This window comes from Nyctibius grandis, chromosome Z, assembly GCF_013368605.1.
Source record: "Nyctibius grandis isolate bNycGra1 chromosome Z, bNycGra1.pri, whole genome shotgun sequence".
In the NCBI taxonomy this organism is placed as follows: Eukaryota; Metazoa; Chordata; class Aves; order Nyctibiiformes; family Nyctibiidae; genus Nyctibius; species Nyctibius grandis.
Window position 1 is genome coordinate 40473752 of NC_090695.1, and position 13117 is coordinate 40486868.

General features: G+C 37.1%; 1 protein-coding gene across 2 annotated transcripts in view; it reads right to left on the reverse strand.

Annotated features, from left to right (window-relative positions):
- PCSK5 (proprotein convertase subtilisin/kexin type 5) overlaps positions 1-13117 on the reverse strand; it is a 259149-nt gene that overhangs the window by 57175 nt on the left and 188857 nt on the right. For both annotated transcript variants that reach the window (XM_068422259.1, XM_068422260.1), the window contains exons 14-20: positions 10313-10456; positions 8711-8813; positions 7967-8160; positions 6400-6484; positions 3653-3750; positions 2959-3088; positions 1829-1944 (exon numbers count right to left, since the gene is read on the reverse strand). In XM_068422259.1, coding sequence (XP_068278360.1) covers positions 1829-1944; positions 2959-3088; positions 3653-3750; positions 6400-6484; positions 7967-8160; positions 8711-8813; positions 10313-10456 — 870 coding nt within the window. The remainder of the gene's footprint in view (positions 1-1828; positions 1945-2958; positions 3089-3652; positions 3751-6399; positions 6485-7966; positions 8161-8710; positions 8814-10312; positions 10457-13117) is intronic.

Genomic DNA, 13117 nt, shown 5'->3' on the forward strand with positions numbered 1-13117 from the left:
GAGAAGGAGGGGAGGTTGAAGGTTTGGAGAGCATGGCGTGTACAATGGAGGAAGTTTTAATTGGTCAGACAGGCAGATTTGGTTGAAGAGACCATTCAGGAGCAGGTAGCAAGTAGGAAATTTGTTCCATCAAAACGAATTTCAGTCAATAGCATTTTTTTTTTTCAGGAAGAGATATTGTGTGGTCCAACAGGGAATGATTGGTATCCATTTGTGAAAAGGAAAAAAAGATTAGAAAGAGAATAATTAGAAAACAGTGATATTTACAGCAAAGGAATATGTTCTCAATTTTTATGAATCAAAAGAATAAAACAGTCAAACCACAGAAAAAGAATAAAACATTCTCAACAGAAATGCAAATCCTATAGAGTGAGTTAGACTAGTAACCAGTGCTTGATTGTCAGGCAATGAAACGAGACCTTCTGTGCTTTGTAAATTAAGAGAAAAAAAACCCCAAACCTTCTGGACTTTCCTTGGCTACCCTAGGCTGTTGAGAACACATGCTGTGTGGTGGGATCCAGCATGGTGCATTGCAATTGCCTAGAGGCCCACATGCTGATGTGTTGCCCTTTCATGGCAGCTGCACTTGGAAGAGTGGGGGAGATAGATAGTACTGAAATGGGGTGTCCCTACAACTAACTACATGTGCATCTGATTGAAATTGCATGCGTACAAATGAAGACAGATTTATCCAACCACATTAAAGACCAAAATGGTTGTCAAATGTTTGCATTGCAGCGTTCAACTGCAATACCATACTGAGACTGTGGTTACTCAAAACTCTTAGCATTACACTTCCTCATCATTTGTCCATCTATATCTGACCTTCTCTGGACTTGCTCAAGATTACAATGACACTTCTAATGTCCTGATGTCAAAAGGTCTCATGACTGGTTTACCAGTACCTTTAATGTAACTTTATGATGGATAGGATACTTTTCAAAGTTTGAAGGCCTACATTCCAACAGGAGCTGTAAAGGTCCACAGAAACAAGATTCAATCCTGCACTCTTTCTTTTTAATTTGTTTTTAAGTCTTTTGTAAAACTCTTACTAAATCCAGTGGAAATAAGCTGGACCCAAGAGTCATTGTTAGCTTTTTGTACATCTGATGTTAGGTGTCTTCCTCATGGCTTAACACTGGGCTTTGTTCTGGTACGATTTTCCTGTTGGACTGCACTTGTTCGGCAGTATCTACAAGTAATTCACATAGTAACGTTTTTAGAGAAGCATGATGTTATCTAAGTGTCTCTGTAATTGTGAAATTTCAAAGGAATGAATATTAGTGAATAATGAAGCCAATCATATGCAACGAGAAAGGTATCTTGGTTGCCACGGAGAACTTGGAGGAAGTTCAAATCTCCACCACAAATCGGGTGCTCCTTATTTCAGAATTCTTTTGTTCTCATTACCCTTTCACATAATTCAAGAAGTACTACAGGCACTTAAAATCCTTTTTACTTACCAGCATTTTCACAGTTTAAAGCAGTGAAATAGATGAATGTGATTCTATTGATAGTATGCTAGGGTCTTCATATAAAAATCTCTTGAAAGCAACAGCTTTTGAAAATCAGATAAGGAAGGAAAAGTAGGTTGTTGGCAGGGGGGAAAACTATTTTAGGAAAATTCAGGTAAAGCGGATGTGACTAATCTTGTTAATGCATGCAAATGTAGTTTTCTCCTTTTCATAAACCTGAAAAAATTAAGAAGTAATGTAGGCCTCAAATCAAGACTGTAACAAAAGAAAAGAAACAGACCAAACCAACCCAATACATGTAAAAGAAGAAGCTGGCAGTGGTAAAACGGATCTTTTCAGAGAACTGCACTCACCATCCTTGCAGACTGTTCCCATTACACAGACACCAGTGTCCAGATTATAGCCGCTTGGACAGCTTGTACAGTTTCTGTCTCCTTGACCACTGCAATCCAAACAGCTGGCATCACATCTGAAAGACAATGGCAGGAGTTGGTCTTATGACCTCACCAAATACGAGAGTTCCTACAAGACCTCTTCTGTATTGCAAAGGGCTTGCTTGTTGTTTCTAGAGGTATCAGCTGCTCTAATATTAATAATAATAATTAAAAATAATTAACTCCCCCTGCAGTCCAGTCCTGCTTCCTTCCTCCAACCACTTTCTATTCACACTTTTTTATTAAATAGCTGCATTACTCTAGTATTTTGGAAGTATGCAGAAGTAATCCACAAAAGTATTAAGCTGATTGTGCATACATGTGCCAGGATGGAAAAGACTGACCTGCTGCCCAGTCCTTTCATCGTCCTTCTGGCTCCATCATATTTTCATTGTGTATCGATTATTTTTTTTGTGTGCAAAACTGTAACACATGGTGATTCCCTTCCTGTCCTGAACTCAAAGTGAGTCAATAATAAATGATTCCAAAGGGCAACAAACAGTACTTGTTTAACAAGGAATGGAATAGAAAAAAATGTCCCTTCCTTGCACAGCACAGCACAGCCTTGTCCAAGTTTATCCACCCATTTGTACCCTGAGCCAGGTGAGCTATTCTGGACAGCAGTCTGGTAATATACTTGTGCCATGTTTGTGAATATGCAGCTGAAGAACTGAAATGGTCCTTATGAATAGTGATTAACTTGTGATTAAAAAAAATAGTTTGACTGTTTTCTGAGAAATGCAAATCCTCTGCCAGATCTGTAAATTTTGCATTTCTATGCATATCTACTTAGATTCTCACTACAGGCTTTTTTAAAGTGAAGGACACGCATATATGTACAAGAAAACACACTTTTAGAAGACCTGCATGAATATAATGAAGAATAAAATTAAAATAAATACTTTTCCTTTATTTGCTTAGCATGCAATGTATTTTTCCTATTTTTTGAAGTATGCAGTGTTTTATGTTCTCATAACTATTACCTTTTCCAACACAGTAACAGCTAATATACTGTCAAACATCAGACACATATTAGCCACTGATCATACCTTTTGCAGCTTTTGTATCCACTTTCAGTAGAGTGATCAAGGTAATAACCGCTACTACAGGACTGCACACATCTTCCATCTTCCATAAAATAACCCTGTGTGCAGTTTATACAGGCATCTACTCCAGCACCTTAAACCAGAGACAAAATACACTGTATTACTGGCTAGTTCCTTTTATTGCCTAACAGGCACCACCTCTAACTGTAGTAAAATCTTATAATTTTAGAGACTATGTTTTACCTGCCTTACTTTCTTTCAAACAGTAACATCAAGCAATAAAGGTACATGGTTAGCATAAACAACATTACATAATTTCAGTATATCTTTTTCTGAAAGCAATGGCTGTTGATAGTTCTAAAGCCTGCACAAAATCTATCCGTCATTATCCCATCCCAGAAAGAAAATGCAGAGCATTACTGGAAATCAGAATGAGGGCTACTAAGAGGGAAAAAAAAAAAAAGAAAGAAAAAAGAAAAGAGAAAAGAGTGTATGCACACTTTCAATTAGAAAACTTAGATTTTCATGTTAGCTGAAAGAAGTCTGCTGTATTTAAAATATATTGAGGAGCTATCACGAGAATTAAGTTTTTACATGTAAACAATCACATTATACTGTAATTGTGATATAATAGAATAAAATCAGAGCTAAAAACATAGAGGAAAGGAAATGATGCAGATAAATGTCCGTGGGGTACCTGCACATGTCGCACAGGAACGGTGACATGGTTCGCATTCTCTACCATTATGGTATTTTCCTTCTTCACAGTGGATAGCACATTTAGTGCCATGCAAACTATTGTAAAAAGGAAAAAAGCAGTGTTTGGGCAGATAACAGCAACAGAAGACGACAAGGTCATGTACAAACCAGTAGTTCTCTTTTAATAAAAGAACAACCCATATATTAGGATTCACCAGCTTCCTTCATTGGTCATCTTTTATAAATTCAGAGACAGCAACCACTTCAAGCGGGAATGAAATGCAGTTTTGTCCATGATGAAATGCAGAAGCTGTTTACAAACTCATTGTAAATACTACCAAGTAGTAGGGGACAGAAAAAAAATGGACAATGCCAAAGAGTACTAAAAATTCAGGCATGTAAAATGCAATTACCCATGAGGAATTTGGCACACGGTCAGCACCACTGTATTAAAAAAAATGCTAAGGGACTTGTTAACAAAATCTCATGCTTCTCTTGAAAGACCAGCAGCATCTCCTGATACTCTGCTACAGCACAGGTTAAGAAGAGATTCACAGCGAAGGAAACCACCACCTCTTTCTGCAATAGCAGTTGCCTTTGAAACCTCCTAACTGAAAGCCAGTTCTGCATGGCTGGGGAGACTTGTCAAGATTACAGTTGGAGGTATTCTGCCTGCAGGCACTTTTGAGAGAGAGCACGAAAGACTGGCAACAGAGGAAAATGAAATAGCATGAAGAGTCACATTTCCATGCTTCCTCTAAGTAGCTGTTTATGCTTTCATGTTATAACGTGCCTACAGCAGGTTGGTTTTTTTTTTTGAGCTAGGACTTCTCTGCCACATTTGCCATCTTCTGTGGAACGTCAGCTTTCATCTGACTTAACTCTTTTCTCTAAAAATGCTCTTCAGCTCTGGGGATTACCACCCTGAGTGAGTCCTAACCCTGTTTTACAGATTGGATCCAGCAAAAGTCATGTGTGCTCAGCACCACTAGAAATTTTCCAGAGTGTATATGGTCCTAAACTAGAAAAAAATTGAATTAGCAATTCAACAAACCTAACAACCCCTGCTTTCTTATTAGTTTTCCTCAGTCACACACTTCAAAGTGCTTACAAGGCAGGTAGCATTATCATGTTTTTACAGATGGGAAAACTAATAATTTGCCCAAGTTTATTTAATGGGTCAGTAACAGGAACAGAACTGGAATCCAGGTCTACCAGTCCCACCCAGGACCCTGTCCATCAATAACTCTTCCAAGAAAATGCAGCAAGTTTCTAACTGGGGAACATGAAATGAATGGCCTGCAAGGCTTCATTTATCTGTCACACCCACACAGGTGGTGTTTTTTCAAAACATTACCAAAAATCAATCTCAGTTTGCTAATATTGCCCAAGAAAACATGAAGTTTGGGTTCTTATGATTTTTTGTACTTCGATTTCTCCTTCTCTTCTCACATTGAATGGACATGTCTACTTCCTTCAGTGGTGCTACAAGCTGCTGTTTGTGTTAATGGATGGGGAAACTCAGTTCCTGAGAAATAAAGAAAATGTGGGCATAACTTTTCTATAGCAACTGCATCCTCTAAGGTCCCAAATTTATGTCATCTTTTGTCTGTGACATATATGCCCATTGTAGGAACTTCTAAACTGCTAATTTACTAATTTGGTTTTGCAGATACAGAGAAGATCATGCTGAGTCTGTTAAAATTCTCCAAAATCTTAACATGGACTGCAAATTTAATAACATTTTAAAAAGGAAGCAGATACTCATATTTCACAGGCAGTGTAAACAGATCAATGTCCTGATCCGATACCATGCTTTCCTTCCCATTAGATCACACTTCCTTTTCAAAGGGTCACTTTTAAAAAAATAGAGATATTTGTAATAAAAATTTTACAGGTACTTGGAAAATCTAGATGCAACATAAATACATAGAAATGAGAATTTCTTTACAAAATGTAAAGGAATCCAGCTATTAATGTCCTAGAAGCAAACAACATTCAGCTTTTACTAAGAGATGAAAATCCACTCTGATGAAAGGTAAAAGCTCAATGTTAAAACATTCGCATAACACTTGTATTCTGCAAGAACCCCACAGATACTGAATTCTGACGTCATATTTTTTGTGGCATAAAGCCATCATGAATTTTATAAGATTTTTGACCTTTGCTGCTCGGATCAAAAAGTCATTCATTCATAAAGGAGCTTGAAATGTGTACTGCTGCTTTGTAGGTTTTACCTATCAATCAATTTCAAGAATGACTAAGTCCCCCTATGAAGAAAAAATATCCACTGCTGTTTAAAATATGTGCATACTATATTGTAATAGAATTGAGCCTGAGGTAATTGAGGTAAGTGAATGACTGGATGCATGAAGAAATACAATAAAGATAAGAAAATAGTTTCTAACTATCATAGGAATGAATCAGAAAGATTAATATGATTCATCAGCTCTGCCTCTAAAATAATCCTTGACTGCCACACTGTAGGTCAAAAAAGTGAAGAAGCCAGATTTCCACGTGGCTGTGGCTTTTATTTTCCTGAAATGAAAGGTCCTCTAAAAATCTGTTGTTAGCCAAACTGGCACATAGTAGCACAAGAAAATACTATATTACAACTAAACAGTGATGTAACACATGAAATGAGGGCCACTCAGGGTTAAATAGCTATCTCATGTTCTTCATTGTCTATTCACAGTCTTGTAAGCCTCTTCAGGTATTGTTTAGCGACATCCATCATTTCCTTACCTTAGGCCATGTTTGCATTCTGTGCAGATTTGGAATTCAACACATGTTCTACAGTTTTCACTACATTTTCGGCAAACAATCTTATCTACAAAGGAAAAAAAAAGAAAATGGCCCAGAAAACCTTGGTCAGTTATGTTTAATAAAACTATATAGATATATTATCACATGACTTCTTGCTTTCTAGCTTGACATCAGGAAGGGAAGCAGCAACCTGGACTATAATATCTAAATTCTGCCCATCATTAGCTTTTTCCATCAAACATCAAATGGTTTAATCTATTTCTAAACATTTGAAGTTACAGTTGTACCCTGAGAAAAATATGCTTTGAGGTCATTAAAAAATCTTCATAAACATTTTAAATTTACGTTAACTATTTATAATATGGACTTAGATAATCTTTTTATTTAGCAGTGATATGCAGTAACGATTACCATGTGTTCCAGAGACTGTCCTGCAATTTACCTCTTACTTTCCATGCAAGAAGCCTGTTCTGTCTTCCTGATTTGATGCTTAAAGACACATCTGCATGAACAGGTCTGATCTTAACAAAGTCAACACATAAATTACTTAACACCTGCCTTTTCATCTCAAGAGCTCTCTACTTTAAGAGATGTCTCTCTTCAGACCTACTGTCTTTCGAGATGCAGTGCCATGTACCTTTCTGAGAAGAAATAGGTGATGTTCCCATTTAATCCTAAATTTTCATCTATCCATCTTCACTGTGTGGAAAAGAATTCCCTTTACTGTAGCTCTCACACAGTTCAAAGTGAAAGAATTAAAGTAGTACCTGTTTTTACTAATTCTCAAAAATGAACACACAGCTTCATGATGCAGAAAGCAAAAGGTTAGGTAACTAGATGAACAAAGCTCCTGAGTGCATATTTATCTTCTAAGGATGTGTCTAAAGACAATTGAAGTCACTGCAGTTTTAAGCATGTGTTTGAACATACATCTAAGTATTTTTGCTAGCCAAAGCTGGAAACTAAACATGGGCAGTCTCCTTGGCAATCACAGGAGGAAACTGAAGGCAGGTGTCTCACATGGTAGAGAATTACTGCTCTTGGGTCATCACATCACTGCAGGTACTTAGGTCTGTCAGAAACATTAATTGCAACCACATTTTACACCTGAGCAGCCTATTTTTCTTAAAGCCCCAGTTCAGTGGCCATGGTCAATTCCTCAGCTCTCTCTTCTGCCTGGTGCCATATCATTTGAATTTGGGGGAATGGGTTATGCCTCATGTTCAGAACGTGGGTGCTGCCTGTCCCTTTCTGGAGCAGTGATAACGCGCTCTGTCCTGCAGCTGACTGGCTCTTGAACTACCCTCGTTCTGCTACTGTTACTCCCAGCCACAAGCAGAGAAAACATCCTGCCACTAAGCATGGTTTTTAAAATAAAGGAAGGATTTTGAGGAGATTCTTGATCACACTTGGCAACAATTTAATAAGAGGAATAAAATAAGAGACAGATACACCAACATACACTTTTCCTGCTCGTAAATATTCCAGCAACCTCCCCAGATCAAATTCTGTAGCCCGCAATAAAGAAACAACAAGAAATACTAACTCTTATCCAGGTAAAACCCATCAGGGCAGTTGGTAATACAGCTATTGGTTACTTCATTCAGGTAGTAGCCAGATTTACAGGTCATGCACTGGTCACTATGGCCTCCAACACAGGTTTCACAACTGGGTGAGCATTTTTTACAGCGTTTCTTGTCTGCATTGTAGTGACCAGGTGGGCAGGTCGAAACACAGATCCTGCGGACAGCAGGGAAGAGAAGGCAGAGTGGTTAATCAAATAACCTGCCACCATGTTCCTGGACCATGACTGCAAAGCAGAAGTGTTTCTCAGCATTGCTGCTTTTCTAATGATCGCCTGTTTACTAAGATGTAACCCTCCAAAGCATTGCATCAAGCTGCCTCTTCTCTTCCGTTTATTTCTCTACAGCGTATGCTATCTCACTGGCAAAAGCCTTGTCATACAGTATCATTTTTGACCATCTACATTTCTTCTTATCTTGTTCAAACTCAATCACAGAAGCTGTAATAGCTATCACAGGTTTATATATATATATATATATACTCTTATGAAAAAACAACCAAGAGATGGGGAAATAATCAGAGAAGGGTGTTCGAAGGCTGTACTTTAAATTCTGATTAGCTAGGGTTTTTTTTGTCAACTCCTAAGAAAATTTGTCAAATTCAGTGTAAAATGAATTATCCATGACTGCAGTAAAGAGAAGAGGAAAGGAAGTTAAGATATACACTAAGAAATCTATGAAGTAAAGTTTTTTTCTCTTGGTCTTACCGTGTGTTGTTCTTAGATTTGTAGTAGTAGTGCAGACAGTCAGTACAATGATCTGGTCCTGGCCCATCACACCCTACTTTACTGCATTCTGCATTGCAGGGACCTTTAATAAAACCAGAATACAGGGGGTGAAGGGATTAAAACTTCTCATTTAGTACTTAGCACCCCTTAAAACATAGTATTTTAATGCAGAATGCAATTACTCTGTTTTCCTGTTCGATTTGAATACCAAATAGTAATTTGGCTCCACCAAAACTGAGAAATTTTTTAGTACCTGAAGACCTTGCAAATCCTGGCTTCAGTATTTATTCACAGTGATTTACAATTTTTACCAAGTGTGGCATTCTCTATAGAACCTGTCAAAGAGAAACTATTTCTGGGTCCAAACAGATGCTTTCCTAATGACTAACAAATAACTGAATTTTATTCAGAAATGTGCAAAGGCTTCTGTAATTCATAATAAGGAATTATTAGCAAAATCACTTATAACAAGCAGGTCAACATAAATGATGAACAACATGATCAGTGTCTACTCTGGTTACCAACTGGGTAACAAGTGGTCAAGCTGGCTACCACAACCCAACTGAACCAGCCACCAGGGCCCAGATGCGCTGCCTCTGTGCTGCTACATGCTGCAAAAGCCTCAGCTAAAACTTGCTGATTAGCAGTTTTGCATCTCACCCACACTCATGTCGGACTCAATGATCCTTATGGGTCCCTTCCAACTTGAGATATTCTATGGTTCTATGTTTACAGTTTTCAAATAGGTCCTTCCTGTTATGGGAGGAGAGAACCATCAACTCCTGCCTTTATGTAGGTGAACAAAGCCTGTGGGTGAAGTTATAACTTTCACTGCTCTCTTGTGAATGAAATGCGTCGAGTTTGCCAGCCACCTTGAAATTTCTCCTAACATCAGGTAAACTTGAAGTAAAATGAGTTTGCTTCATACAAAAACTTAAGAAGTTAGTGACCTTTACAAGAGAGATAGTAATGTTTTAACACCTACCAAAACAAGGAGTTCAGCAGCTCTCAATCTAAAACAGGGACTGTGGGTCTGACATGCTGTGGCAGGAGACTGTAATAACAGAAACTTCTAAACTGAACTTTGTCCTGCTGTTTGCTTGCTGGAGCTATACTTAAGATTCATCAGCCCTAACCATCTACACGATGCTCCTAATGTTAGATTACATGTAGGAAACTGCCAAGTTGACTTATTTTGCAGTGCCAAAAATCCAACTCTATTTAAGTCTAATGATAAAGCTGAAAAACTTCTATAGGGATCAGTGAGAAACAACACAGATGTAGAACATAATGTTCTTCATAGATATATGTGTGCACATGTATGTATATATATTTTTATATACTTACATGAAAAGCAGTGCATCCTTCATTGTATGTTAAGTGTACCTTAAAAATACATAATTGTATGCTTACAAACTCAGGATGAAACGAAAATGTTATCTAACCTTATGAAATAAATAGTTCTGATCTTAAATTAAGAATTCATTTCACTGAAATTTTCGATATGCAGAGTCTCAGGTCACTCCTTCAACCTATTATGTGTTCAATAAATGCACAATCAGAATAAATGAATGTATGCACCTGAATAGTCATCTGTTCCATAATCTTCTGTAGGGTCTTCAACGGGACTAGAGCGCACTCTTTCCACTTTTGGAAAATCATTTCTTGGTGAGTAAGGCTGGATGGATGTTCCATACAGTACTAAGGACCACTCTTTCAATTTGCCTAGAAGTTAAGTATTTAAAATCTAGTTTTAGAAACCATTTCTATTTTCTGTGTTTTACAAAAAGTTGTCACTTGAAAACATGACTTTGTGAGTAGGTATGGAAGATGTTGCATTTCAAGTGTCTTTAGTTTAATATAGATAGTGCAATCACTGTTTGACTATAAACTGAGAAAGCATACTTTCTTCAATCAGATTTTTACATGGCATTTTCATTGCGCTCCAGCCTCTTGTAGGTCTAGTCAAAGTTTGCACCACAGATAGAACTCAATACAAACAATAAACAACAAAATCTTTAGCCATACAATTATTTGGAAAATGTATATAGTACTCAACAAGGAGTTTTTGCTCTGGATTTCGCTTTCTCCCAGAACATTAATTATCCAGTAATTATTATTTGAGACCTTTTAGCTAACTAGCTGTATTCAGAATTTTGGCTTAAGAGAGGGGTTACATTTTGTTTATTACTAAATTTCTTTGGCTTACAGGACACATCTTGATGAACAGGAAACAACTTCTTTTAAAATCTCCATGGTAGAACATCAGTGTCCCCTCTCAAACCAGCATAATTTCTTATTTATTTGCCCTAGTTATTTAGCGGATATATCACTGTATTGCTTGTGTTCATCACCAGTATTTTATCCTCTCTGTACTTGAGTGAAGAAAGAAAAAAATTGTTTGCCTGCCTGAAGCATTGTCTTTTCGGTAAGTTTTTTTGTGAAAGAATAAAAAGATAAATGTATATCAAGTCATCAATTCAGGCTGTCAGGACACCAAGTATGAACTTCCAGTCCCCACCTTTCTGTCTATACTACCTGGTGAACTAATTCTGTGAAAGAGCAAAAGGACTCAGGCCTGAAATGATGCCTGAAGTAATGATGCATAAGAAACACATCCCTGCTTGAAAAGATGGAATGTAAGTTTGGGCTTATCCTATTTTCTTGATTATATTTATTGATGTTGGAGTAGCTACTTGTAAATGTCAAATTCTCATCAGAAGAGAAAGGAAACAGAAGAGCAGGGAGTACTTATTTTCCAAATTTGAAAGATCCTGTTTTGGAGCCTATTGTGCAGTTAAAATACTCTTCTCTTAGAACTATTATTTAAAAAGAAATGTAATGCAGGTATGTCTTTTCTCAAGAAAATCACTTAGGATACTTCATGTAAAATTAAATTGAAGCGATCTTCCTCTTCTTTTATTTTAATGATACTCAAAATTTGAGCTTTCATATTGTTCAATTGGACTTCTTCAACCTGTGCAAGCAAATTACTTTGATCTTTGTAAGTGATTTTCTATATTTTTCCCAATGTCATCTGGTATCCTCCATTGACATGACCAAGACAATACATTATCTCTCTGCTTTTATGTTCAACCTTCAAGCAGTAAGCAACAATAAGCAAAACCACTACCTGGCAAATGATAGCCCAATTTTTTTAAATGGTTTATACTGGGGTTTAAAGATGGGAATCTCTGTTATCTCTCTGTCTCTTGCCAACCCTATTTAATCTTTTTGGGACAGAATTTTCTACACTTCATATGAATCTTTCTCTGCTCTATGCTCAGTTTTTGAGAAGAAACTATAGGCAAGAGATTACATCAAACGACAGTTGTTTCACACAGTAGCTTTCAACTTTTCACAGCTAAACCAAAGCATTATTTTTTAAAAGAGACATTCAATCCTGATTTAAAAAATTAACTGATGAAGAGTGTACCACACCAGCTGCCAAACTACTGGCTAATTACCTTGACTGTAAAACTGCATGCACCTTATTTTCAATTTGTCTCTTCCTACCTCTAGTTCACAGCCATGTAGCTCTTTAGGCCCCACCAGATTAAAAAGACCCAAATCACATATTTTCTTCTTGTATAGATATGTGGGGATCAAGTTACCTCTCAATGTTCTTTAGAGTGATTCAGCTGGGCACTTTTCTTTTTAGGAAAGGACTCATGCAGGGAGCTAATTTTTAACCAGATATGTAGTCATCTCTACAGCCTGTTCGAAGCTACGGCTTCTCCATGTGTCTTAACTCACTTCTACAGCACATGGACCATAATATATTGGATGCAATCAAACAATGTGTGTTTTGCTAAGTTGTTTAGATCTTCTTATCCTCGTCATTATTATGCTCCAAAGATCACTAAAATTTCCAAGGGTTGATTTTATACTTCTTCCAAAACACTGGTAAAAATACTGAATACTAGAGAAAAGCATTTGCAAGGACCCACTAAAAATAACTACAAGTAAAAATGCTCCTCAGGCACAGTGTATCGTGTCTGGACTTCACATACATGGAATGGCTTGTACTAACATTACTGCAGGAAGGATCACTGCTTTGAATGTATACCTAATGCAAAAGGGCAATGAGGGGAATAATGCTGGGTCTCTCAGGAGATTAGTTGACTTTTAAGTACGGTTCAGTAAATAAAGAGGGGAAAAATTCATGTGACTTGCCAGCAAATAAATGAAGTCTGCCTCAAGGCAGCCTTAATTTGCACAATGAAAATATTTCAATAACTAAGTATATATACATACACACACACTTTTATAATGAATAAACAAAGTGTGCACATTTAAGCCAAAATCTTTCTTTCCCCATTTTTGGCTGATTCCATCATCTAGTTTGGCTAGAATAATCCTTTAACCTGGTTGTATTTAGTATGT